Below are 27645 nucleotides of genomic sequence, written 5' to 3'. Positions count from 1 at the left end.
GTGTGATTTCATTTTTTTTAAAGGATTATTGGAGCCTAGAGCCAAAAAAAAAAAAGAGATGTTCTTACATAAAATACGAATGCACGAGAAGCCACGTTTGCATAACTCGACTCATTCAAAGAATTATACTCACCCGTTCTTTAAAAAGCTAGATACGAATGTATATAGATATATTTTAGATATAGATTCATTCATATCTAAAAAAGTTGCGAAGCTTTTTTAGGAACGGATGGAGAACTAGATAGGAACATCGCGGTGCAGCCTAGATAAACAGAACATAACGTTCGATCAGGCCTGTTTCGATACGAAGATGGTTCTTTTTGCTTACACGGAGTAGCGACCATTCCATTACAGTAAACTTGTAAATACACTTTGTACACAATCACTATTACACATTTACACCGACGTGGAAAACACGTCTCTTCAAGAGAAAGGACCAAAATAACCATTCTCCTGAAAATGTTGATGCCACATTTATCATGGGCGGACTAGTCACCGCAGAACCTGATCGGGGCTCCTTTCTGGGAGAATGCCATCACCCGCGACTTCGATACCCGATGCTGCATCTTCTCACTTGCGCCGAGCCATTTCTTGAGAAGCTCGAGCACATTCTCATCACACAGAAGCCCTCGGTGGTCTGCCCTGATGCCGACTCTTTCTTTCGCCGCAAAACCATCAGCCTGTCAACGAAATATAGCTCCAAAGACCATAAGTGAGGGAGAAGATGTACAATCGGACAATCCAATAATAAGACTTGCACAGTGTAACCACTGTTGCCAGGAGACATGGTAGAGGATTGTTATTTCTTAAACGAATGGTACAGGATTATTAATATATTTATTGCAGGTAAAATGGAACAGGATTATTAGTTGGCTAGTGAAGTCAGTTTTGTACACCGAAGGTTCTGCTTCAGATAGTACATACTAGACTGTTGACATGCTTCACTATGACAGAAAGAATGGTTACCATGGCTGATTCGACTGGAACTGTGCAATCTCCATCCACATAAGTGTATGCAGGCTGAAAATTGGATAACAGCACGTCATTACCGTAAACAAAATATTCATTGCAACTTCACAAACAAGAATATGTCAGATTTCGAGCAACAGAGTATTGTACCACTGTGCGGCACACTTCTGACAGATCTCCAATTGGGGAGCTTTCAGTGCCATAGCTGTGCCAAAAACAAAGCCAGGAGGAATTAAACTAAGTACATTCTCTATCAGATTCATCAGCTTCTGAGTTTATCTAAAACAAAACAACTCCACGTTATCCTTGCAAAAGAAAAAGATATTGAACTGTAAGCTGATAGCTCCTGCTTGACTAAGCAGACTACCGTGAGGCAAACATCAACAGGAAATTGCTTCATTTATATTCGATCATAACAGCTGTTGTATACAAATAGCCCAACTAATGATCAGTTCTAGACTTATGACACCTTAACTTTGTATAGTGATAAGATTACTGCCCAAAATAATAATGATAAATTTCACACATTTATCTAGAACAGTATAAAAAAGATTAATGATGCTAGTATGAACTGTCACCATAATACTTACCAGACATCATATGGTGTTTCATAAGATGTTCCATATATGCTATAAAAACTCACAGTATCTGGTAGTTTAGCATTTTCGAGGATACGACGAGTCTCAGTAGCCCATTTGAAGATGGCCATATTGAATGGTACTGCAATTGTCTTCCCATTATACTTAAGCTACATACAGATGAAAGAATAGAATGAAGTATCAAGAGAGTAGCTGACCAGGAGTCAACAAAGTAATTAAACCACTATACGAAGCTTTATGCAAGAGTCAGGTCAACTTCCACAATTTTCAAAAACTTCAATGCAAGGAAAAGTTGTTTTGGCAATTATACAAGGAAACGTGACAATGTCTAAATAGTTCATTAATTTTTTTAGGTTGAACACAGCATAATAATCAAGAGGCAACAGCATAGCAGTTAGGACATATGAAGCTCATAGTCTCAGCTGGTGCACTGCCCCTATCCACAAACAATAAAACAATGAACTCCTTTGTACTGGACACTACCCTAACCATCAAAGTAAAGAAGTACTGGAATTCACAAATAATGTACACTGTGAAATTAATGTACTGGACAATGTTCATGCAGTTTTCATGTGCTTTATCTACATGTTTTCTGTCTCCAGTAGATGAGCTTGTAACTCCCTTATGCACCACGAACAAATATAAACGACATTATTACATGAAAAGCATGTACAGGGTGAGTATGGTTACCTCATTATTCTGTAAAGCTTCTTCAAACAGAGAAACACACTCAGTTGCTTCATAGAGAACTAGGTCCGCTGTTCCATCCTTGTCAGGATTCTTTCGCCAAACCTGAACAATTGGTTTTTCCTTCCACTTGAAGTTTGGATTTGGCAGCATTTCGTAGATTGATGGGCACTCAACAAGCTACATAGAGAGAAGAGATGGAGATTATTATTAGATGGCATGGAATAGCAAGTGTACAGTAGAAAACATTGACAAGTTCACGAAGCTTAGTTTCGACATAGTCAAGAAATTACCAGTTGGTGCATCGTCCATCGAGATACAAAAAAGAAACTTTCAAAACCATAAACAAACTGCAGTCCAGTAAGTAGAGAATCATTTATGCATCCTGGGGCACCTGCCAAGTTATGAGAACTAACATAAGAAGTGCATTCTATCATAGGTCACCAGTGGCAGTCTACATCAATTGACTGAAAGTGCATTACCTTGAAATGGACAAGCAATGCAAATCCATTTATTGACATACTTTGCAAATTCCTAGAAAAAACGAAAAGGGAAGGTTTGAGAACCAAATTTTGGTTGCACAGGCAACGTGGCATATCAAACAAGACAACTCACATCATGATTCATAGACATGAAACAGCGCACTAGCAATCCTCCCATAGAATGTGAGATTATGTTAACTTTTTTTCCACCAGAGGCCTTATAAGCTGTCTCAAGTTTTGCTCTCAAACCAGCCAGTGCTTTGTCTATCCTGCCAGATAAAACCATTGTTACAGCACCTTGTGCTTGCACAACAGTAAAATGTTTTAGGCTAAGCCATTCGTTTATTGATGCTACTGATTACAGAATGCAAAAGAACCCACTTCGAGGTTGATTTAGAGGATTGTACCTGTTGCTTTGACGAAAATCATAACCATATCCAAATAGTGTTGTTCCTTTCTCATATCCACAGTCAATGAGCATATCAATCATATCATGGAAATGATACACCATAGTCAGATGGAGTATCTCTACAAACTGAAGTCAAAAGAGATGGAGCACAAATCAGAGAACAAAATGTATGGTCTTTGGGACAAATGGTTAGGTGATTCACCTCTTAATATTGTTTTCAACTACATGATTAAATACCCTGAAGAGTTCATCTATCCCATGAATTCTGGAAAGTGAAATCATTCGGTATCAATATCAATATTTTCTGGAAGTAACATTTTTGTCAAATTTGTACAAATAAAAAAATATCCACTTCTTATTTTATTTTCACCTAATAGGGAAGGAATTCCATCTGGAAATTAAATCAATGTAGAAAAAACTTAAGTACCAAGAGCAATTACTTAGATTTTTCATCACTTTCACCAAAAGCTTTACTTGTTCAAACAAAATCTCATCGACATGACACCCAAGCATGTTAGCAACTTAGCATGTATTATCACTGTCCCAATGGTCCATTTTCAGCTGCCAATACACCAACACAAGTTTTAGCCCCCTAATTCCTCATATACTGCATAGCTCACGTGTTTTCTTTGGGAAATTTGTTTGAACACTTCATGAGCCAACTATGGCTTCATGCCTTAGAATTAAGAAAATAAATTATAAATGTGATGGACTATATTACCTATGGCCCAGTATTATGTCCTGTTAGTGGTAACTGATAACAACATTGTCCACATAAATCCGATTTTGTTTTTCTATCCTTGCGTGTCCGCAACCTAAACGCAACCATATCTACCAAATGCTTGTCCTTATTCAGTTACCCATTCTCCAGGAGCACTAGCAAGTCAAAGGACAAAAAAGCTTTTCATACGGCACCAATAACCATCACTTGTTCCTCTATCTCTATGTGTCCATTTCCTCTTCTCCCATCTTCTGGAAGTAAAGATTCTCTTATGAATTTTGTACAACTTAAGTGAAAGCATTAGGTACCAACAGCTAAGTTCCCTTTTACTTTTATTTCTTAATTTAATAGGGAAAAAATTCCACCTGAAAATGAAATGAATGTCAAAAAACTTAAATACCAAGAGCAACAATGCAGCATGAACATCACTTTCACTTACAGCTTAATTGTTCTAACACAAATCTCGTAGGCATGGCATGGCATGCAAGCATGTTAGCAACCTAGCATGTATTATCACCGTCTAAATGCTCTATTTTTTTTTCAAGAAAACGCAAAAGCTTGCGTTTCAAAAGCCTAGAGAGGCCACACCTGAGTACAACGCGACACACTACAGACTAAGCTGTGGGGAGCAGGGAGCAGTGCCGCAAGTCCCGAAGCCCCCGCTGTCGCCCACGATTTGGCATCTGCCTTTATCGTGTCAATGCTCTATTTTAAGCAAACAGTACACTAAAACCAGTAGTATTAGCCCCCCTAATTCCTCACATGCTGCACAGATCGTGTGGTTTTGCGAAATTTGCTTGAACACTCCATGAGCCAAAGCATGGCGTGATGCCTTAGAACTAATAAGAAAATAAAATTATAAATTTGATGGACTATATTATTAGCTACAGCCCAGTATTTTGTCCTGTTAGTGGTAACCATCGTCCACATAAATCTGATTTTGTTTTTCTATCCTTGCGTGTCCGCAACCTAAACGCAACCATATCTACCAGATGTTTGTCCTTATTCCATTACCTATTCTCCAGGAGCAACTAGCAAGTCAAAGGACAAAAAAAGCTTTTCATATGGCAACAATAACCATCACTTGTTCCTCTATCTCTATGTGTCCGTTTCTTCTTCTCCCATTTTCTGGAAGTAAAGGTTCTCTTATCAATTTTGTACAACTTAAGTGAAACCATTAGGTACCAACAACTAAATTCCCTTTTACTTCTATTTCCTAATTTAATACGGAAGGAATTCCACCTGAAAATGAAATGAATGTCAAAATATTTAAGTACCACGAGCAACTAAGCAGCATCAGCATCACTTTCACTTACGGCTTAATTGCTCTAACACAAATCTCGAAGACATGACACGCAAGCATGTTAGCAACTTAGCATGTATTATCCCCGTCTCGGTGCTCTATTTTAAGCAAACAGTAGACTAAAACCAGTAGTATTAGCCCCCTAATTCCTCACATGCTGCATACATCGCATGTTTTGTCTAGGAAATTTGCTTGAACACTTCGTGAGCGAAAGCATGTCTTCATGCCTTAGAACTAATAAGAAAATAAAATTGTAAGTTTGATGGACTATATTATTAGGTACGGCCCAGTATTTTGTCCTGTTAGTGGTAGTTACTGGTAAGCAACATTTGTCCACATAAACCCGATTTTGTTTTTCTATCCATGCGTGTCTGCAACCATATCTACCAAAATGCTTGTCCTTATTCGGTTATCCATTCTCCAGGAGCACTAGCAAGCCAAAGGACAAAGAAAGCTTTTCATACGGCACCAATAACCATCACTTGTTCCTCTATCTCTATGTGCTCGTTTTCTCTTCTCCCGTTTTCAAGGAAAGGGCCATGCTCCTCAAGGAAAGAGGCAAAAGCTAACCCCCCCGCACCACTGCACCATCTGCCAAACGCAAAAGTGAAGATCTATTTTTTCGGCTCCATTCAGTGAAATAACACGGACCCAGAAGCTCACTCACCCAGGAAGGATCGAGAAGGCAACCTAAATGCAACCGTATCTACCAAATGGGGGTTGTCCTTATTCTGTTATCCCCTATCTCTATGTGTCCATTTTCTAATCTCCTATTTTTTCATTAACACTTAAAAGACACCACCAAGCTTTACGAGAATCACCCCCCCCCCCCCCCCCCCCCCCCAAAAAAAAAAGAACTCATGAGGGAGGGCCATGCTCGAAAGAAAGGGGCAAAATCTAATCTAACCCCATCGCCAATGCACCATTCGTCGAACGCCCAGAAACCAAAAGAAACGGCCTAGTTTTCAGCTCCGTTCAGTGAACTAACACGGACCCAGAAGCTCAGCTCACTCACCCAGGAAGGGTCGAGGACGTCGATGGCGAAGAGGCCGTGGTCGTCCTCCGGCACCACGATCTCCACGTCGTCGTCCAGCGACTCCACGTACCCTGCGCGAGAACATGCGATGGTGGACGGGTCAGACAGCCGGGCCAAACGTTTCGCCGAGCACCTGAGGAGCACGGGCACCCACTCACCGGTGTCGGCGTTGTAGCGCGACCAGAGGTACTTCTTGAAGTCGGTGTCGGCGAGGAGGATGCGCACCCAGGCGCGGTGGTCGAACTTGGGGTCGGACCTGCGGCGCGCGTGCAGCACCGACCCGCCCATCCCGGACACCAGCAGCACCGGCTCGCGCGCCCCCTCCTCCTCGTCCGATGGCGCCGTCTCACCACCGCCCCGCCGGGAGCGCGGGCGGCGGCGGCGGCCGCGCAGGCGGAGGTGGCGGCGGAGCACGCGCAGGCGAATCCGGAGGACGGCGCCGAGCATGGTGGTGGTGGCGCGCTCGCGGTGCGGCGGTCATGGGGGAGGAGCGAGTGTATAAAACGGCGCCGCGGGGCCTCGCTCGCTCCACCGCCCGGTCAACCGGCCGGGCGACTGGAAGGCGGGTGGGAGAAGCAACGGCGGTGGAGCGAGTGGGAGACCGTTACGGTGACGGCCTGACGGGTGGGTCCGAAGGACTCGGCGGGCCCAGCGTCAGCGGGTGTAGTGGCGAGGGTAACGGCGGCATATTCTGCGCCATGTTCTACGGGGAAAAAAGATGCTTGGGAGTGGACCCACTTGGCAGTGGCAGGAGACGAGAGCCTGCGAGCGTTTGCGTCACGGAAAGGATCACAGGATCGAACGTTTCGTACCGTCTCGTCCACTGATGGGAAAGCGCCAACAAAAAACTCTTTTTGAAAAAAAACATAAACAACAAAAACTCATGCTTCTGTGTTCTCGAATGATTGGTAGTATTACATTATTCACATGCAATGAAGTAGAGTTTTTTCATTGAAAAACATATTAATCGGAGGACAAGTCAAAGCTGGACCAATGGTTTCATTGCGAAGTTTTTGAGTTACCACGGCGTCACACCTAGGGTCGCAAGAGTATATGAAGTTCCTGAAGAAAAGCACAAAGAATGAAGGGAAATGATTGATTCTATTGATTGTGACTGGGGGGTATTTATAGGTCCCAACAGGTGCTCGACAATGTCAGTTACAAGATTTGCGTCGCTTCTAAAAGGCGTAGCAACTGTTCGATGTACATAGCATTTGGACAACACTATAATTCTAACTGTTAGGCAGTTATTCTAATGAAAATGCTAACTGCCTTATTAGCCTAATTTATTCCTAACAGTTCCTAGAGATTTTGAGACCCTATATCTGATCATGTTGAACAGACCAGCAAGCAAAGGGCCAACTGTCCAGTGACCAGGGGTAGGTAGCAGACTGTTTGTCTGAACCAGGCTGGTTACGTCTTGCCATCAACCACAATTGCATGCGTTTCCGCCTGAAGAACAGAATCAAGTTCAACAGCATGCGTATGCGTGCAGGTTGCACGAGCTCACAGTTTTGGGTACAAGACACGCGCCGAATAACGAAACGCGAGATGAGTCCAAAGATTCAGGAAAAAGAAAATCACATTTGTGGTATCATATGAAAACACCGAGAAATATTCACGACCCAACCATCACCACTGGCAGTTCCCACGGGAAATAGCAAGATCAGGCTCAGCGCTGCCCACAGGTTCTGGAGATGACACTTCTACACAGCTGGATCAAATCAACGTCGATGAAGATAGAACAGAGCACAAGTGTCAGGAAGCAACCGAACGGCCACACAGGTTTACAGGCGACCAACACGCCACGACAAGATGCTAACAGGAGTCTATAACCAAAGGAAGTTTATGCTCGATGCGCGCTGAGTCTAGTCCAGGGATTCTGTTCATAGGAACACGTCCTGCTCGAGCAGCTTCACGACCTCGTCCTGGCTGTTGAGCTTGGCCACCTCGATGGGGGTCTTCCCATCCAGATTTTGGAGCGTGCTGCAACCATTCAGAAAGTTGAATCTAAACCACTGTATCCGTGATTGAACCAAGTTAATAGTAAACAGGCGGTTTAACTTACACAGCAGCACCATGCTTCAAGAGAAGATCCACGCATTCCTTGCGACCATACCCAGCGGCGTAATGCAGTGGGGTGTTCTTGTTCTTGTCCAATGCATCTGCTGCAGCACCTGCCTCCAGAAGGATTTCTGCACACTTGAACTGAAAAATACAAAAAATCATCCAATTAATTGCTGATAAACCAAGTCCATTTTTCTAGATTACACAGGACCCCCTAGAAGATATCTAACAGATAGAAATAACCATACAGCACAGGACTTTGAATTCAGAACTTGGAGTAGTATAATACAGTATGCAATTCTGCAGCAATGCAACAACTAAGGACTAGTGATTGTTAAGAAAACACCTTGCAAGTAAAGTATCTGCAAACATTAGCAATTTACCAGATCACAAAGTATATTGGTCAAACTGGCTGCAACAAGATACACCATGCCTAGAAACAGGTCAACCAAAGGCAGGCCGATTTACCAACTGATGGAATTTCAAACTTACAAGTGACAGAAAGAGAAAATCCAAAATGTGGAAACATAGTAGGGTGTACGGGGATATTCACATTAGTCTGAATGAATGGTGCATCATTGGTTTAAGTTTACGAAAGTTCCGCACATAACGCACCTCGCCATATCCACATGCAAAATGTAAGGCCCTCCTTCCCTCTGCATCTTCTTCATCCTTGTCTGCTCCACCATCTAATGCTTTCTTCAGACCCTGTTGTATTATTCAACTTGTCAATGCAGCACTTTATAGTTAACAAGTACAACAATTTCATAGAGATTTCCTCGGATGGAAATAAAAGATCGAAGATGGCAGAAACCATGTCTAATGGAAGGTTCTCAGAGATGTCCATTCAAAAGAGAAAAATACAGGTTGTGTCCGGTGAGAAATGTGCTCAAAGTTCAACTCCAGATAATCTACTGCAAGGAGCAGCAATCATCTGAGAATGGACACATTTTCAAGATCTACACCAAATGTCGGCTGATTTGCGAGCTGCTTAACAGAAACAGATAATGCATGTCGCCCATAAGCTATAAGCCCAGGAACACTGATTATGATCTAAAATCATGGGAGGAAGGGAGAATTCTTTGTCATATAAATATAAGTTTGTGCTGCTTCGTTGGAGATACATGCTTTGCATTGACAAAAAACTGGTTGGATACTGAGATATGCCAAACCCTACAGATTAACTACTAAGTACTACCTCCATTCTAAACTAAGTGTCTCACTTTTGTCTAAATACGCCGATACGGTGTATCTAGATACACCGGTGTGTATCTAGATACACCGGTATCTAGAAAAATTTGAGATGCTTATTTTCACATGGAGGGAGTAGCATACTTGAGCATTCTTGTGAAAAAACTAACATGTATAAATACTAATAAAATGGGCAACTCAAATACTAGCAGCAGACAGTAATTAGAAGTCAAGGGTTATTTAATGCAATTACCTCTGCATCACCAACACTTGCGGTGTGATGGACAATGGACTCCTCGTCATAGTCGTCTTCCTCCTCAGTTTCTTGAGGTCCAGATAGTACAGTGGAAGTAGCATCAGCTCCTGGGAAGTTCAATGACATAGCCTGGCCAATCTTTTGAAGAATCTCTGGGTCATTCCAGTACCTAGATTAAGTAGCGCAAACAATCTCAGCAACTTAAAGCTGTAATCAGGTACCCATACACGCACACTGTTAGCCTTGCTAGCTAGTTCACAGGTAGTGTAGTGTGTGGGAAGTGGTCTGGATTTGTGATGCTGCCAAAAGCTTCATGCAGCTTGTATTGCATAGTGCTATTTATAGGATACAAGCTAGGTACAACATGTAGATTTCTAAAGCCTTCTAGAGCTTTCTACTGCTATCCTTATCTACTAGTAGAGTTATCCAGAGTGTTCTACTGGCTAAGACTTACATATGTAATGTACTCCTAGAACATACTAGAACATACCAGCACCTACAGTACTACTAGAAGGTACTAGCTAACTCCTGAGCAAGAATTACTCTAACAATTCTCCCCCTAATCCTTGCTCTTCATGCTTGACTTGATTTGGACCATTCCAATTCTAGCTCTCAGCTCCTGAAACTTCACTCGCCCAAGTGATTTTGTCAAAATATCAGCGAGCTGATTTGAAGTATTGATGAAGCTGGCGTTGATGCTTCCATCTTCCAAACAGCCTCTAATGAAGTGGTACCGAATATCGATATGTTTGCTGCGCTCATGGAAGACTGGATTTTTGGCTAATGCCAGGGCAGACTTGTTGTCCACCATTAGCTCAACTGTCTTGGCTTTTCTTCCTTGAAGTTCTCCAAGAAGTCGAGCCAGCCAAATACCTTGAGTTGCTGCAGTTGTGGCCGCAACATATTATGCCTCGCATGAAGACAGAGCAACCACCCTTTGCTTGAGAGATTGCCAACTCACCAAGCAGTTGCCGAGGAAGAACAGATTGCCGCTCGTGCTCTTCCTAGTGTCAATGTCACCGGCTAGGTCGCTGTCGCTGTAACCAATTAGATGTGCATCCTTTGTCTTCCGTCGGTAGTGAAGACCATAGTGGGTCGTGCCAGCGACGTAGCGAAGAATTCTCTTCACCGCCATCATATGCTCCTTTGTGGGTCGTTCCATGAAACGACTGACGAACCCAACAGCAAATGCCAGGTCTAGCCTGGTGTGGACGAGGTAGCGTAGGCTGCCAACGATTTGTCGGTACTTCGTAGCATCCACCTCTTTTGCTGTACTTTCACGGCTAAGCTTGAGCCGCTCCTCCATTGGAGTGTGTGCTAGATTGCATCCTTCCATTCCACCCAGCTGTAGGATGCGCGAGGCATAGTGTGCTTGACATAGGCTGATGCCATCGCCGTGCTGCTGGACTTCAATTCCGAGATAGAATGACAACAATCCAAGATCACTCATTTGGAATTTTGTCTTCATCTCGGCCTTGAAACTCTCAATTGCTCCCTTGGACGAACCTGTGATGATCAGATCATCCACATATACTCCAATGAGCAAGATTGCGTCACCCGTGATGCGCCGGTAGATTGCGTGCTCGTGCTCGCTCTGCTTGAAACCCATTTCTTTGAGCGTGGAGTCGAGCTTCGCATTCCATGCCCGCGGAGCTTGCCGCAAACCATAGAGGGCCTTGCGCAGCCGTAGGACTTTTCCTTCTTCTCCGGTGACGACGAAACCCGGTGGCTGCTTCACATAGACCTCCTCCTTCAGTTCTCCATTGAGGAAGGCTGATTTTACGTCCATGTGGTGGACGGGCCACCCCTCCTGGGCAGCCAAAGCAAGCAGCAGCCGGATTGATTCCATGCGAGCGACGGGAGCAAAGACTTCATCAAAGTCTATGCCGGCTTGCTGGACGAAGCCACGAGCGACCAACCGTGCTTTGTGTTTGATGACTTCGCCGGCTTCATTTTTGTTCAACTTATAGACCCATTTGAGGCCTATTGGTTGATGCCCGAGTGGCAGGTCAACAAGCTCCCATGTGTTGTTTCGCTCCACTGCTTCAATTTCCTCGCGCATGGCTGCCTGCCATGCCTTGTCGCGCTCAGCTTCTGCGAATGAGCACGGCTCCCCCGTGCTGGCCAAGTGTAGCTCAGAGTCGAGGTTGCGCGGTACGAGCCTAGGCACTGGTTCGTCTCCAATCAGGTTTTCGACCCTGCGATAGCGAACCGGTGTGTCTCCATGCGCAGCATCCAGTCGGTCATCATCATCTGCTAGTGGCGTGACGAAAACCGGGGTTGATGCGGTTGCAACACTTGTTGCTGGAGCTGATGGAGGTGTTGGTGGGGTGTTGGTTGAGGCACCTTGAGCCCCACGTCTCGAAGACAGAGATCTGTCCCCCGCTGAACTGGACACCTGGCTAGGCAGTCTTGTGGCATGACGGCTGATATACTCCACGTCAAAGTTGCTGCTGGGGATTTCGCCGCCATCTGCTGCCCAATCCCAACCTCGCTCTTCATCAAAGATGACATCACGAGCGATGCGAACACGCCTTGTGGCTGGGTCCAACAGTCTGTATGCCTTTACTCCATCCTCATAGCCAATGAAGACAGCGGGAGAGCTGCGGTCATCGAGCTTGCGTAGGTTCCCCTGTTCCTTGACATATGCCAAACACCCAAAGGTGCGAAGGTAGTGGACAGCCGGCTTGCGGCCATGCCACGCCTCGTAAGGAGTCTTTCCTGTGAGGGCTTTGGTGGGAGCTCGGTTTAGGAGGAAGATGAAGTCACGACCGCCTCCCCCCAAAATTCAGCTGGCATACTCCTCTGTTTCAGCAAAGAACGTGCCATTGCCACCACTGTTTGGTTTCGCCTCTCAACGACGCCATTCTGCTGTGGGGTGTATGGCGCGGAGAAGTGGCGCTCGATTCCGTCATCAGCACAGTAGGATGCAAAATCCGTTGAGGTGAACTCACCGCCATTGTCCGTGCGGAACACACGCAGTTTGCGTCCGCTTCGAGCTTCCGCTGCTGCCTGAACTCTTTTGATGGCATCTGCTGCATCATTCTTGGCTGCCAGGAGCATCACCCACATGTAGCGAGTGGCGTCATCCACCAAGAGCAAGAAGTAGCGCCGGCCTCCAGGTGTCGCCGGCGAAATGGGACGGCAGATGTCGCCGTGGACAAGCTCAAGTGGCTCCTGTGCACGATACCTTGCTTGCCGAGGGAACGGGCTGCGACGATGCTTCGTGATGACGCATGTGTCGCAGAACTGCTCCATGTGTTCCAGCCGTGGCAGCCCACGTGCCATGGCGAGGCGTCCCATCTTCTCCAAAGCATCAAAGTTGAGATGCCCAAATCGCTCATGCCAGCGCCAAGCAATATCATCGCGGCAGGCAGAGAGACAAATTGGCCGCGCAATCTCAAGATGGAGGAGATAGAGGCGATTCCTGCCGCGTGTGACCCGAACAAGGAGTCGTCCTTGCTGATCCCATATGCGAAGCACACCTCTCCTGATCAGCACGCATGCGTCGCTCTCGTCAAGTTGACCAATGCTGATGATCGAGTTCTTCAGGCGTGGGATGTAGTAGACGCCGCTGAGAGCCTTGTGTTCACCATTTTTGCCTGCAAAGATGATGGTGCCCATGCCCTTGATTTCCACGACCGAGCCGTCGCCAAATTTGACAGTGCCGGTGATTGTACGGTCAATTTCAGCAAAGGCGTCCCCATGGCCCGTCATGTGATTTGTAGCCCCAGTGTCGAGGTACCAGCCCTCGATTCGCTCGTCGTCGCTGCTCGTCCCAAGGTAAGCTTTTGCCTTCGGCTCGTCGATGTGAAGAGGAACATGCTCTGGAGCTTTGATGGTGCTATCTTGCACCACAATGGCCGGGGCTGGAGCAACATTCTGCTGCACCACCATGGTAGCAGCTGGAGCTTCACTTTTCTCCACCGGCATGGCTGGAGCTGGAGTAGTGCTTTGCTGCACCACCATGGCAGGGGCAGAAGTGGTGCAGACCTGCGCCATGAGGAGTGCAGGCTCCTCATCATCTTCCTCTGCTTCGGCCAGGTATGCCCTGTTTCTCCGGGGCTGCCTGCAATCCTTGGCCCAATGGCCGCGACGGCCGCAGTTGCGGCATGTGTCATCTCGCGGGCCGTCCCTAGCTGCTGCACGATCGTCGTTGCCTTCTCCAACCTTCTTACGTGGTGGCCGTCGTCGTCGCTGTCCGCTGCTGCGTGCAGGCCTGGAGGAGCTGCCTCCTTGGCGCCCCTTCATCCTCTCTAGCCATTGCTCCTCGGTGAGTAGGAGCTTGCCCTGCTCACGCGCCGGCTCAGGCGACTCGAGACGATCCTCAGCTGCCTTCAGCCGGCCGGTGACTTCCTCCAATGACATATCAGAAGTGTCAAGGAGGGTCTCGATCGCAAGGGCTATCTGCGACAGCCTTGGCGGCACAACCCGCAAAAACTTCTCGACGACTTGAGTTTCGTCGATAGGTGCTCCGAGCGTGGCGAGGTTTGTGACGAGGTTCGTAAGGCGTAGCGCGAAATCATCAACAGACTCCCCGTCGCGGAATGAGATCATCTCAAATTCCTTCTTTAGCTGCTGCACCTTGCCCTTCCGCACGCGATCCGAACCGACGCGCATGGCTCGAATCGCCTCCCACGCCTCCTTGGCTGTCCGCTTGACGGCTAGTCCAGCCATCATTTCTGGTGGCACCGCTTGCAAGATGGCCTCCAGCGCCATTCGATCTTCCTGGTAGTCGTCGGCGCCGAGCTCAATTGCATCCCAGATGCCCCGAGCCTGCAGCTTCACCTTCATGAGGAGGCTCCATTCGGTGTAGTTCGTCCGCGTCAGCATCGGGTAACTGCCATCGCCGACGTCCTTCACGACTCGCTCGACCACAACCTCGCGCCTTCCTGCATCACGGTGGCGCGGTCGTCTCGGTGGTGGTGAAGGGGAACGGCGCCGCGGCTGGCGAGGCGGACTGCCAACAACACCTCCAACTGGAGCTGACATCTCTCAGGATCCTATCTTCACCAAGGCTCTGATACCAATTGTTAGCCTTGCTAGCTAGTTCACAGGTAGTGTAGTGTGTGGGAAGTGGTCTGGATTTGTGATGCTGCCAAAAGCTTCATGCAGCTTGTATTGCATAGTGCTATTTATAGGATACAAGCTAGGTACAACATGTAGATTTCTAAAGCCTTCTAGAGCTTTCTACTGCTATCCTTATCTACTAGTAGAGTTATCCAGAGTGTTCTACTGGCTAAGACTTACATATGTAATGTACTCCTAGAACATACTAGAACATACCAGCACCTACAGTACTACTAGAAGGTACTAGCTAACTCCTGAGCAAGAATTACTCTAACACACACGATACCTACTTCACCATTGCAGATGGACCACCACTCTCAATCTCTTCAAGAATAGGCTTCAAAGATGGATCGTCCTTGATACGGGCCATTCTCTCTTCAAGCTGCTCTTTGTGAGCTGGACTAGTCATGTTCTCGAGCATAGTGGACATTGCAGGATCCTGTCATACATAGGGAACACGTTAGGCAAAAATAACATGGAGTATAGTACCAGGATGACAAGTGAGAAAATAAAATGTGATACCTGCATAAGAGTATTCCCAAGACGCTCTGCCATTGACATAAACTGAGGATTCTGCATAACTTGCGTCATAGTTTCCATGTACGCTTGAGGATCCAAATTTGGAAGACCCTGTTCCCCGGTCGCCTGAGCACTTTTCTGAAGCTGCTCAGCCATCTGGTTGAATACAGGGTCGCTCGCAATTTGCTCAGCCATCTCCCTTATAGATGGATCCTGCACGTGACAACGACAAAGTTAGACATATACACGAAGTAGACCTGCTGCAATGCACAGAAGAGAATATGTTTCACGCTTCCAGCGGTCAAAGTACATTTGAAGTCCGTACTTAACAGAACATATCAAGGGCATAAGGAGAAAACATACGTTGAGCAAGCTGCTCATGTTGGAAAAATCAAAAGGACTGGGAAGGCCTGCATTAGCTGTCGGCGAAGACCCTTTCTGTGCCTCAGACGACCCATCCGACTTCGGACTTTTGTTCTGGTCTGAAATGCAATTGTCGGACAGAAAAAGGAGCACATCAGAGGCTATAGAATCATGCATTAGAAATAAATAAAGGCATCTACCATTGCATGTCTTGTCTTAATCACAGAGTGAAGTTACAAGCACTATTTAAGCGTCTTAACCAGTAATTAATGCCAACAATTGCGTGCTCAACACAATTACAGTAATAACAATGGTTTAGTTAAAAGAGCATGCTCCAAGGTACATCATATACCAGCAGCAGATGGTTTCAGGTTAGCTACACATGTCTTGCCCACCATCACGTCACAGCAGCAGCAAGGTAGAAGCTCACTCTAGCCAGGCATTATAAGCACATGCCGCCTTACTTTAAAAATAAACAAGTTGGCAAACGACGAGTGAAGCAATCATAGTAGTACAGAACAACAGTGTTACTATGTTCGAACATTAATCGATCCAAAAATAAACAATTAGTTGCCACTGCCATGAATCAACGATGAGCTCCAAAACCACCACTCCACACTGGCTCCCCTCAGATGAATCCCCTAAAATGGTGTACCAGCAGCTGTGATGTCCTGACATTAATCGATCCAACACCTATAGAATTGACTGCTACTGCCGTGTAGTACACCAGTTCGGTTCCCCTCGGCCACATGCCACATCCCCCAAAATCGATCTAAACGGCGCGCACCAAACGCTCCGATTCCCGCGCCGCGACCACTGGAACTCCCCAAATCACGGCCCCTGCCGCGGATCTAGCGGCTGGACGCTAGCCGCGGACGGGATCATGGAGCAGCGCGGGAGGAACCGAAGCGCGCGGAAAAATTCAGCGGAAACCATGTGAGCGGCGCGGAAGACCAACGAGGAGGAGCGGTTGGAGCTAGTTACCGGACGCCATGGCGGATCGGACGCGCGGGCGGGCGGCGGCGACGGAGGCTTGCGGAGAAGGTAAGGCAGCAGCGGTGAGAGAGGAAAACCCTTGAGGAGGGCTTGGGGACAAAGAAGAATGAGGAGGTTGCTGATCGGGACAAATCGGAGCAAGTAGACCAAGTATTTTTGTACTTTTCCCCTCCTACAAGAAAGTATTTTATGACTTGAGCCGAAGTATATTCTTTTCTGTAGCAATTTCCACTTTTATTTTTTGCGAATCTGTAGCGAAATCCACTTTGTCTGGGTCCCCAACTGCACATATATGTAAAATTTATTGAGACGATGGCAGATATGTTAGCTGAACAAATCAGCTTTGCTGAATACAGAAATTACAAATAATTGAGTCTATCATCATGTTTTGAAACCCGTCGCTGTTCTCCTTACCGATAACAAATAATTGTCATGTTGAGTTTATCATCTTTCGAAACCCATCATTACTGCGCATCAGCGCATTCAGAACGACAAGGATATATTATCCACTAGCACGGAGATATGAATACTACTTGAGAGCACGGTACTGCTACAATGCAACACCTTCAAAAGGATCGGCATTACTGTACAATACAACACTTTCAAAGGATCACTGCTCGTACACCGATGTCTGCACATCTTCATAGCAGGTTACGTTATCAATGGGCTGGACACATCCTGGTGGAGTCACCCTTAACTCAAAGGTGAACCATTTCTGGAATTGCCAATAAACAGATGGAATTGATCACACGCAAGGGCTGACAGTAAACAAGATTCCAACTCAGACCAGTCGCATTGTAACCATCGTCCGTAACGATTAGATAACATACAGAGAAGGGGAAACAACCATAGTCAGCAATAGTAAAGCAGATCACACAATATGTACATTATTACTGACATTTGGACTGAATCCGACAGAGAAATACACAATTGTCCGAGATCATACTATACTTCACCGCATTCTTTAATGACAATCACCACAAAGACAGGAAACACACATGCCCTTCCCTACTACATAGATCATCGAAGTTTCGCAGTCAGGCCAAAACATTAGTACGCGTTATCAGCAGGCCCGTGGTAGTTTCTCCTCCTCATCTGGGATTCTGCAGCAGGCTGCTGAAGGAAAATCTTGGTAGGATCATTTGGATCAACGTACCTGCAAATGTCAAGCGGTGCGGGTTTACAAACAGGAATATAGCCGGAACAAGGAGATAAGGAAATATCAGATGGTGCACTCACGCATGGCGCATCATTTCGTCGACAGGGGTCTGCGCAGCTTGCAGAGGGTCCACACGGGGCGTAGCAGCAGACTGGGCTTCAAACTGGTTGTAGCGCCGCACAGATGTGATCAGGTTCAGGAAGAGAGGGACAAAGGTACCACAGCCTCCTTCCTTGAACAAGATCTTGAAGGTGTGGGTCGAGTACAGAGCCCTGTTCTGGCCCTCTGCAACAACCTGCATTGAGAACCCCAAGGTAAGTGCCTTCTGTTTTGCGAGGAATGTAGAAGATGTACAGGCATGCTCCAGTTCTATATGAAATATTCTGACACTCACCGGCTCAACGAATCCAGAAATGTTGTTGCAGTGAAAGATCGGCTGGTTAAATTTCTCACCATGCACGTACAACTGCAAACAATTTGCCATGTCAGGGAATGCGCATTTTGTTCAGAACTCGTGATTCAGTGACATAGATAATTAAGGAAGTGCCAAGAGTTGTTCCTCTCACAAATTCACAGGCTGTAATAGGAAGAGCCAACTTTCAGGATGTAATTACTCACCAGGGGCATATCGAAAGCAAAGAAGTTGCCAACAGGCTTGGCGGCAACAAACACCATCCTTATGTTGGAGAGGTAAATGGTGCCCTTGGTTTTTGCGTGGCCGCCAGGCGCTCTGAGAACAGATAGTATTGGGTTAGCTCATTTTTTTCGCAGAGAAGTGTTTAGTACAAGAATAACTCAAGATGATCATAACTGACAAAGACTTGTAAATTAATACTACAACAATGGAAGCACTCCACAACAATGGAAGCAGTTGTCATCTAGCTCAGATGGGTGCTCAGCATGATAAACAAGCTGCACATATCTGTAGATACGAATTGCGCCACCAAGTCTTTCGGTTATTCTAAATAGTATTCAGCAAGCCCACGCAATATTCAGCATATATTTTCCTGCCATCCAGCAGCTCCCACCAATTGTACGGAATTCTATTACCAGTGCATATTAAGCTATAAAGTTCAAGTAAACACCACCATGGCAGATGGCACCAGCAATTTAGCCCGTGATCGTCCATGTTTTACAAGGATGAAGATGCGGCAGCGCGCTAGCCCTACTGACACGCCAAAATCCGCTGCTCAATTTCGGCTTCGCGCACCACCAGCACGGAGGAATCTCAGATGAACTAACCAACCCCACACGGTTTCTCCCCCATCGAAACCGACCGACCCTAATATAATCCCTAATCAAACAAAATCCCCATCCGGGCAGCGTAATCGCTGGCCAGATCGCGAGAGCCGATCCGTCCCGGCGCGGCAGGGACAATCAAGGGGGGAGGGAGAGGGGGTAGGTACGCACGAGGGGATCTTGTCGACGTTGAACTCGACGCCGTCGCGCGCGAGGACGAACATCTCGCCGTTGAAGGGCACCGGCATCCCGTTGCCGAACAGCTGCGGGTTCTCCGCCATCTCCTCTTCTTCTGGGTCTCCGCCTGCTGCTGCTCGGCTGCCTCCTCCGCCGCGTCGCCGAACGGGGGTGGATGGATCGTGGAAGCGATCGAATGGGGTGGGCGATTTCCGATTCCGGGGAGGCGGCTTGATCTTGACGGGGCTTCTCGAAGCGGCCGGCCTATTTCGTTGCAACTCTCTCGCGGGGTCGGGCGTGGCCGTGTGGTTGTCGGGATGTTGGCCTTGGCCGGTATTGTACGCGTTGTGTGCGTTGCTGGATTTTCTCGGAAGATGGCAGAGTGTTCCAGATGGGCCGAAACCAGACCCTAAACCGGCTTCCTGAATTCTCGTGTCAACTGTTCTTAAAAAAAATTCTCAAGCAAAAAAAATGTTAAAAGAAAACCAGTTTGTTCTCAGGAACAATTTAGGCAACTATAGTTGTTATATGTGCACGCAACTTGTAAATTCTTCTGAAGCACGATATCAGCAATCTACAAACCGGTTAATGAAAAAAACGTTTATTATTCTAAAAAATCCGTGTATACACATAATTTTTTAGTTAAAACTAGTCAAATTTGACCGTTAATGCACTACGTTTCATTTACTACGATTTCAAACGTTTTGAATAAATAATGAATTCTTTAGTCAAAACTAGTCGAACTTGGACCGGGAAATTAGGATGACAGGGAGCACATGTCAGTCGCATGTTAACCTAAAGAAAGAGGGTGCCTCCTTCGTGAGATCACACACCGCCTCTTGTACCCACCCATCAAGGCGGAGCGCCATGGTTAACTCTTCGCCTCCCCCTTTCCTCCTAACCCTGGGCACCGTCCTGCCTTTCCCAGACGCATGCGGCTTCCCCAATCTCCTCCGACCCTGTCGGCAAGTTGTGCTGCCCCGCGACCAATGGCTCGTAGCTGGGCCGATCTTGCGTGTGGCAACCATGAATGGTGAACATTTGCAGAAGTTTGTTTCAACCGCCCACTCTTTCGTGAACAATTGCAGTAGTCGGTGCTGGTACAGGGTGGTGGAAGCAAACCGCTAGTGGTTGTTACATGAGCCGAGTAATAAAATAAAATTAAATAAAAGGTTACCGAACATGCCTATATGTATGGTTGAGTCCACTCCGGAGATGGAGAGCACTCAACACGGTAGCATCGATTCAGTCTTCGATGGTTGCAGCAGTGTTGTGCTGCTACTGGTCACCACCCTACGTCCCTACCCTGACACCAACCTCCTCGCACCGCAGTAGTTGTGCTACCATGGTGGCCTCCTAAACAAACAGGTCCCCTCCTCGCAGCAGGGTAGCTGGGGAGTGGGGGCACCGCCCCTAGCCAAAGTTTTTTTTGCCTAAAATCTCTTCATATATAGCAAATGTTGACAAAATAACCTATATTTGGCCCATTTTACACCCCCATTAGTGGCATGAAGTGTCTCTTTACCCAATTTGTCCGAAGCTCGTCACTGGAAACATTCTTGAAAATTTAACTACAATCTGGCTGCTAAAAAGTTCTGAAGTATCGTTATTACAAGAGAAAGTTTCTAACAAAAAGTAAGAGGGAAAAAAAGAAAGTTTCTAACAAAAAGAGGCACATCTCCAAAAACTAAGGCCACAATGGATCATACTCCTCCAAAACGGCCTACACTATGCAATTCTTGGGTCAAACAAAATCTCATTTGCCCTCCATGGTATGGAAGCCTTGGGCACCACCGAAATGCAAGTTCTTCTCTTGGTTGATCATTCAAAATAGAGTGTGGATGACGGATAGGCTCCAAAAAAGAGGATGACCAAATTGTGGTATGTGCAAGCTATGTAATCAAGTGCAAGAAACCGCCTCCCACCTCCTCTTCAAATAGTGTTTCGTCATCCGGATATGGTCCAAAGTTAAGTCTTGTCTTGGGTTAAACGAGGTGGACATAAGTGATTGCCAAAACAATGCGCTCCGTCAAAGAGTGGTGGATGGATGGAGTGCACAAGCATGGACAATGGAAGAAGGACATGTCATCGCTTGCTATGTTGATCTCATGGGAAATTTGAAAGGAAAGAAATGCACGAGTATTCCGAAATGAAGCTTCTACCTCAAATATGTTAGTTTGATAAATAAAGGAAGATGTGGCCATATGGAGTCTCGCCGGGGCTAAGGCTTTGAGTAATGTCATGACGCGAGAATAGGCTAGGTTCATTTGTGCTTGACTTTTAGTCAAGTGTGTTTGGTTTTTAAGACTTCTCCTTAATCAATAAAAATGGAAAATATTTTGCCTCGTTTCAAAAAAAAAAAGCATCAAGTTGAATGGTAAGGAAGTAGGACAAGAAGAAGAAAAATGGAGGCTGATTAATGCATAATACATAGTGGACAATGTTCTTCAGAAAAGGGAAAGAGATACTTCCTTTCAGAATCACTCGATAGACCACAGTCACAGTTCCATTCTTAACACCGCGAACCACACCACACCAACCTGGAAAAAATAGAAATGGTTGATCACTTATCTTTAGTCTGCATGCTGCCTTCTGTGTTTGATGGTGCTTTCTGTGTTCGATGTTCCACAATTTTTTCCTTCTATTTTTCTATGTGGCCATGTGGGGGTATCTTCGAGTATTTAAGTGTAATCACATTAGTTCAAATATGAAACGTACTGAGATTATAAACTTTTATTAGCTGAAATATGGCACTTTCAACAAGCACTATTATGAGTATAACGATCCATTTTAGTTTGGTTATGTACAACAAACTTCAGGCATGGCATGGTATAAGCTTCATGCGTACTTTATAAGTTGGTATTGCTCAATGAGACATTTGTACCACTTACAATTACATGCATCTTAAATATAGACTCCTTTGTATATAACTCCTCTTTTTATTTATGTCAAGTCTATTTTTGGTCTAGGTCACAAGTGTGGCCATATCTTTTATGATTTTTGGCAAGTGCACATGACTTACACTGTCGGAAGAAAACTCTCCATCACGTTTGCTTGAAAATTTTGAGTACTACTATTTATAAGAAGTGATATATTCCATCCGGTCTTTCAAAGGATTTTAGACATGGACAAAAGTCTTGAAACTATAAGTACAATTTGGCTGGTAAAATGTGCTTGACTGTTACTACAAGAGAAAGTTTCTAACAAAAAGTAAAAGGAAAAAAAAGAAATTTTCTATCAAAACGTAAGCGGGAAAAAATACATCTTTAATATTCCTTTCGTTTTATCTCTAATAACTGGACGAATTCTGGCAAGCGAGGCTGATAACACCAGAGACCGTAACAGAAGAACAATTTACAGGCTTCTTGCATAAGCCCCAGGGAAAGCATGATTCACAGCAGTCTAAAAAAATTCCAAATTCCCAGAGAGTTCCTACACCAACGTGCCTGAAAGCTGGCATCCTCCCTATGGGATCTCGTCCTGGTGGTACAGGTATAGGCCAAAACCGAACCGTGCACAGGCCTTGCTGAAGGCTGTTTCCTCTGCAGCCGCGACAGCGTCGTCGCTACGCCCCTCATGAACCTTTGCTGTGCCTGTGGCGTCTCGGAAAGCCTACCACACATATATGAGTGTCAAATGGTATGGCAAGAAAAATGAACAAGAAGGAAAACCAACGCTTTTATTATTATGTATGTTAGGATGCTCAACTAAAACGAATTGGTACAGCTGGTTCGGATCTCGATGAGTCCATGTTTTATGTGTCTAACTAATGCAGAAAAGGGAGAATAAATACCTCTCCATCGGTTCCTTTCAGAATCACTCGATAGACCACGGTCACAGTTCCATTGTTAGAATAAATAACATCGCGAACTTCACCACACCAACCTGAAAAAATAGGAACCGTTGATCACTTTTTCATTACTGGTGGTGCTTTCTGTGTTCGACGGTACACAAATTGTTTCCTTTTATTTTTTTACATGGTTATCTCCAAGTGTTGATGTGTGCCAATAGTTCAAATATCCAACACAACGAGGTTAAGAACTTTTAGTAGCTGAAACATGGCACATTTGCCAAGCATTATGTATGCAGAGTATAATGACCATCATTCTAGTTCTATGTAACAAACCGAAAGTACGGCATGGTATAAGTTTGTAATGTGTACTTGATAAGTTGGTATTGCTCAATATGAAATTGGGAGGTCACAAATACACAAGGCATCAAAAAACAGACTTGGAACTAAAGTTGTATTCAAACAAATGAAAGCATCAGGGTGAGTAGACTCAGGAATCCACTAGAAAATAAAATTTTAATTGCAGAGGGAAGTTTAATGAGAAATCACCTGGTGCGTAAAAACTCAGCATTCTATTGGCATGGTACCTGCGATGAGAGAGGAAAATAGATTATGCAAGGGAAAAGGTATCAAACTACATGATTCTATTTCTATATCAAACATTGATAAAAAGAGTAGTCATAGTAGAAGCCAAATGACTGATTGCATGTCATTGTTTATTAGGCTTACTGGCTTTTGTATCTGTTAAAAGAAAGGTTCACAAAATACAATTAATTTGTCACCAGCTTAACACAGGATAGGTAGCTGCAGCCTTTCTTATCAAAAGACTAGGGGCGGTGTTAACTATTCTACTCTTCATCCAAAAAAATCAAACCATGACAAAAGAAGATGCTACAAATTTATCTTGTTAATGAGTGGACAGGACCAGCGTCAAGATTAAGGGATCTAAATAGCAACGAACTTTTATCCATGTGTTATCAAATGGAAAAAGGAAGCTTAGTTGTATTTTTAGCTCAAGAGATCTGCAGATATGCTAGACATGTCTCTCTCACCTGACAAGAGGTAGATGCCATGAGTACCTTATACTTGAGTTGCATTCTACTCTCCTATTATTTAACCTCACAATATGTTCTCCATTGGCTAGGATAACTTATATATCAAGGTGATTTATTTTATTCGCCATAACTAAAAGCATACACACCACTATATTGTTTCTTGTTACAAAAAAGGAGATAGAAATGAAGTAATTCAGATCACTGCTAAGGTCCAACTTAACATACAGGAAATGATTTAAACTAACAGTGTACTGTGCTATCTAAAAGACTGTACATGTAACTTTAACTGTTTTATGAATACGAATATATGATATTCCTAGATGTAAAACCAGATCCACACTTCATCTTAAAGACACATAGGTACAACGGTTTAAAAAAAGGGATAATACGACAGCATACACAGGCCGATAGCTGATATCACTTTACAAAGTCCAGAGTACCAGAATACTTCCGCTTTTTATACTAATAGAATCGCCAAATCAATCACATAATTTAATCAACAACACCAGATGATTGACCAATGACTTTATAGATCTTATCTACCAAAGCTTGAAAGTGAGACAGAAGCCAAGTTGGTCAAGTAACTTTCCCATCTAACAGATGTTCCAGTGTAATGTGTAGCTAAGGTTCAATTTTAGTCAGGAAATGATTTAAACCAACAGTGTAATGTGTTAGCTAAGAAGACTGTGCATATATGTTTATCGTTTTATCATACAAGTAAATGACATTTCGAGATACAAACCAGATCCCCACAGTTCATCTTAAAGCAACATAGGTACGGCGGTTTAAAAGCAGGATGATACAACAGCATGCATTGTAGCTAATATCCGTTTAGGGCATCCACAATGTATGAATGGCCAAATCTGACAAAGCACAGTATTTGGCATCGGAACTACATATGGCTACACCTCCACAATGTTGCCTAGTTCCAAATGTCTACACAATGGGCCCTGATACTGACACAAACAATGTAAAAGAATTGTTTTTCTTTACAGCCATCCTCTCTCTCACCTTAACCATCTTCTCTTTCTTCCTTAGATATGCATATTTTAACCCATCAAGCATTTGGCCACAAACTTGGCATCGGAGCAACTACTTGCTCCGGTTCCCACTTTTGCTTCTTTTGGAACTACCTTCACAATGTAGGGAACTAGTTCCAAAAGCCAAAAAGCTAATATAGAACCACATTTGGCTATACATTGTGGGTGCCCTTACAAGGCCCAGAGTACCAGAACTCTTCCCCTTTTTAGACTAACATAACAGAATTGTCCACCAACCTGTCCTTGTCCAAACTGCATAACTTAATCAACAAAACCAAATGATTGGGCATTGCCATTTATATATTTTATCTGCCAAAAGCTTGAAAGTAAAACAGAAGACTAAATTGCTCAAGTAACTTTTCCATCCAACAGAAGTTCCGAAACTACCAACACGGCAGCAACAACCTAACTTCGAGAACATTAAACTATTTGAATGACAAAGTATGGTCACTTTAGTGCCAAGCTAGTACCTGAACCTATCTTACTTTAGGCCAACAAAAAGTTATCGAGTCAAAAGAGAGGAGATATCACAGCAGAGCATGTCAACCTCACAACCACCTTACCTAATCTAACAAGTAATAATGGGCCGGAGGATTTTCTGTCAGTGGTGGAAATTGGATGAGCTATCATGAACAAAATGAATCATTGACAGCGGTGGAACTTGGGTGAGCTATCCAGTAAGAGGAAAGCTATGCTAGGAACAAATGCGTTGGTCAGGACCATTTCATTTGTCAAATCCCACCAATTCAATTCAGAGGCTAAACAGCTACAGAAGGAAGAAACAGCAGGTGCAGAAATTATATCTGCCGCTGAACTCGCAAACTGCCACAGCTAACCTAGGAAAACTGCATGTAAACGATATTTCCAGATATAGACCAGATCCCCACGCTTCATCTTAAAGCAAGATAGGTACGCGGTTTCAAAACAGGATGATATGACAGCATGCACTGTAGATAATATCTGTTTACGAAGTCCAGAAGTAGCAGAACTCTTCCCCGTTTTAGACTAACATAACAGAATTGCCCACCAAACTGTCCTTGTCCAAACAGCATAACTTAATCAACAACACCAAATGATTGGGCACTGGCTTTATACTTATTTTATCTATCTACGAAGCTTGAAAGTGAAACACAAGACTAAGTTGCTCAAGTGACTTTTTTCCATGTACCAACACGGCAGCAGCAGCAACCTAAGTTTGAGAATATTAAACCATATGAAGGACAAAAGTATGGTCACTTTAGGGAGGGACTAAGCTAGTACCTGAACTTATATCTTAGTTTAGGCCAGAAAAAAGTTATCGACTCGGCAGAGAGGTGATTAAACATATCAGTGCAGAGCACGTCAAGTTCAGAACCATCCTATCGAATCTAGCAAGTAATATGGGTCGGAGGATTTTTTTTTTTTTTGTCCGTGGTGGAAATTGGGTGAGCTATCTATCATGAACGAAATGAATTGTTGCCAGCGGTGGAAAACTTTGATGAGTTATCGTGGTATGGGTGATCCAGCAGGAGGAGGAAAGCTATGCTGGGACCAAATGCGTTGGTCAGGACCATTTCATTAGCCCAATCCTACCAATTCAATTCAGAGGCGAATAAGGTACAGATGGGAGAAACAGCAGCTGCAGAAATCCCTATTGACTTCTGGAGCAGATTTTGAGCATCTCAGCAGAACGATCACTAATTAGGCGCGGTGGTCAAGGCAAGGATCATGTGGTTAGACAGGCAGAACAGCGGCACCTCGAGGGAGAAGAGAACAGATCGAGTCGGGCAGAGAATATGCTAGCTAGAATCGGCAGCGGGTGTCTCTCACCAGGGTACGGTGTTGGTTTCGGGGTCGATGATCTTGTCGGGGACGCGCTTGTTGAGGTCCCGGAGGATCTCGACGAGCGGGCGGGTCATCCCGGTGGGCTTGTCGAGCGGGACGACGTAGTTGGTGGTGGGCACGGCGCCCTTCCCCAGGCCCCCCTCCAGCCTCGCCACCACGGAGAGCCTAGGCCGCGGGGGCGGGGGCGCGCGCCGCCAGCCCGCCCTCCTGGCGGCGTTGACGGGCGATGATAGCGCGGGGGAGGGGCTGAGCGACGTGGCGTCCATGGGTGGTGGCCGCGGGTGGGTCGCGCAGAGGCGGTGTGGCGGGGAGAGAGAGGTGGGTGGGGAGTGGGGTGGAGGAGGAGGAGCGGGGAAATGGGCGGGCGGGTTGGTTGCGCACGCAGCTCCAGAGGAGCAGCCGGGCGGGCTACCTACCCGGGGGATCCTATCCTAGTGGGCGTGTCACGCCCGCGACGGGGGCCGTGTACTTGGGCGTGCCGTGCGAGGAGAAGGAGAAAAGGAGTGGGTCGTGCGTGCTGGACCGGCAGCCCGCACGGCGCGTCGATAGGAAGATAGATGAGTTCCCTTCCGACGGTGGTCCATGGAGGAAGGAGCGAGGACGTGGACGTGGTCAACAAACTCGATAATAGCATCTCCGTCGCGTTCCTGAAAGCAATTTGGGGCGCGATGGGTTTAAAAAATGGTTCTACCT

General features: G+C 45.5%; 4 protein-coding genes across 4 annotated transcripts; all 4 read right to left on the bottom strand.

Annotated features, from left to right (window-relative positions):
* Nucleotides 1-242: 242 nt before the first annotated feature.
* On the bottom strand, nt 243-6781 carry LOC127302389 (phospholipase A(1) LCAT3). Its single transcript, XM_051332838.2, has 11 exons — nt 6365-6781; nt 6186-6277; nt 3145-3272; nt 2871-3006; nt 2738-2789; nt 2549-2649; nt 2259-2435; nt 1560-1717; nt 1120-1174; nt 967-1020; nt 243-680 (listed from the first exon to the last, which is right to left on the bottom strand). Exons 1-11 carry the CDS (start codon nt 6651-6653, stop codon nt 489-491), a joined length of 1434 nt encoding a protein of 477 aa, XP_051188798.1. The 5' UTR covers nt 6654-6781; the 3' UTR covers nt 243-488.
* Nucleotides 6782-7770: 989 nt separating this feature from the next.
* Nucleotides 7771-16809, bottom strand: LOC127302388 (ankyrin repeat domain-containing protein 2A-like). Its single transcript, XM_051332837.2, has 8 exons — nt 16657-16809; nt 15673-15791; nt 15313-15522; nt 15081-15229; nt 9718-9889; nt 8889-8981; nt 8275-8414; nt 7771-8192 (listed from the first exon to the last, which is right to left on the bottom strand). Exons 1-8 carry the CDS (start codon nt 16664-16666, stop codon nt 8093-8095), a joined length of 993 nt encoding a protein of 330 aa, XP_051188797.1. The 5' UTR covers nt 16667-16809; the 3' UTR covers nt 7771-8092.
* A 721-nt stretch (nt 16810-17530) lies between these two features.
* On the bottom strand, nt 17531-19562 carry LOC127302387 (UPF0664 stress-induced protein C29B12.11c). Its single transcript, XM_051332836.2, has 5 exons — nt 19238-19562; nt 18446-18557; nt 18222-18293; nt 17908-18122; nt 17531-17824 (listed from the first exon to the last, which is right to left on the bottom strand). Exons 1-5 carry the CDS (start codon nt 19345-19347, stop codon nt 17719-17721), a joined length of 615 nt encoding a protein of 204 aa, XP_051188796.1. The 5' UTR covers nt 19348-19562; the 3' UTR covers nt 17531-17718.
* A 2757-nt stretch (nt 19563-22319) lies between these two features.
* Nucleotides 22320-27331, bottom strand: LOC127302385 (DNA repair RAD52-like protein 2, chloroplastic). The gene is made up of 4 exons (XM_051332835.2): nt 26938-27331; nt 23583-23620; nt 23037-23128; nt 22320-22855 (listed from the first exon to the last, which is right to left on the bottom strand). Exons 1-4 carry the CDS (start codon nt 27216-27218, stop codon nt 22709-22711), a joined length of 558 nt encoding a protein of 185 aa, XP_051188795.1. The 5' UTR covers nt 27219-27331; the 3' UTR covers nt 22320-22708.
* Between the last annotated feature and the right edge of the window lie 314 nt (nt 27332-27645).

The sequence above is a fragment of the Lolium perenne genome, chromosome 5, assembly GCF_019359855.2.
Source record: "Lolium perenne isolate Kyuss_39 chromosome 5, Kyuss_2.0, whole genome shotgun sequence".
NCBI classification, from domain to species: domain Eukaryota; kingdom Viridiplantae; phylum Streptophyta; class Magnoliopsida; order Poales; family Poaceae; genus Lolium; species Lolium perenne.
Note: the sequence above shows the minus strand (reverse complement) of the source record. Positions and strands in the feature narration are given on the sequence as shown.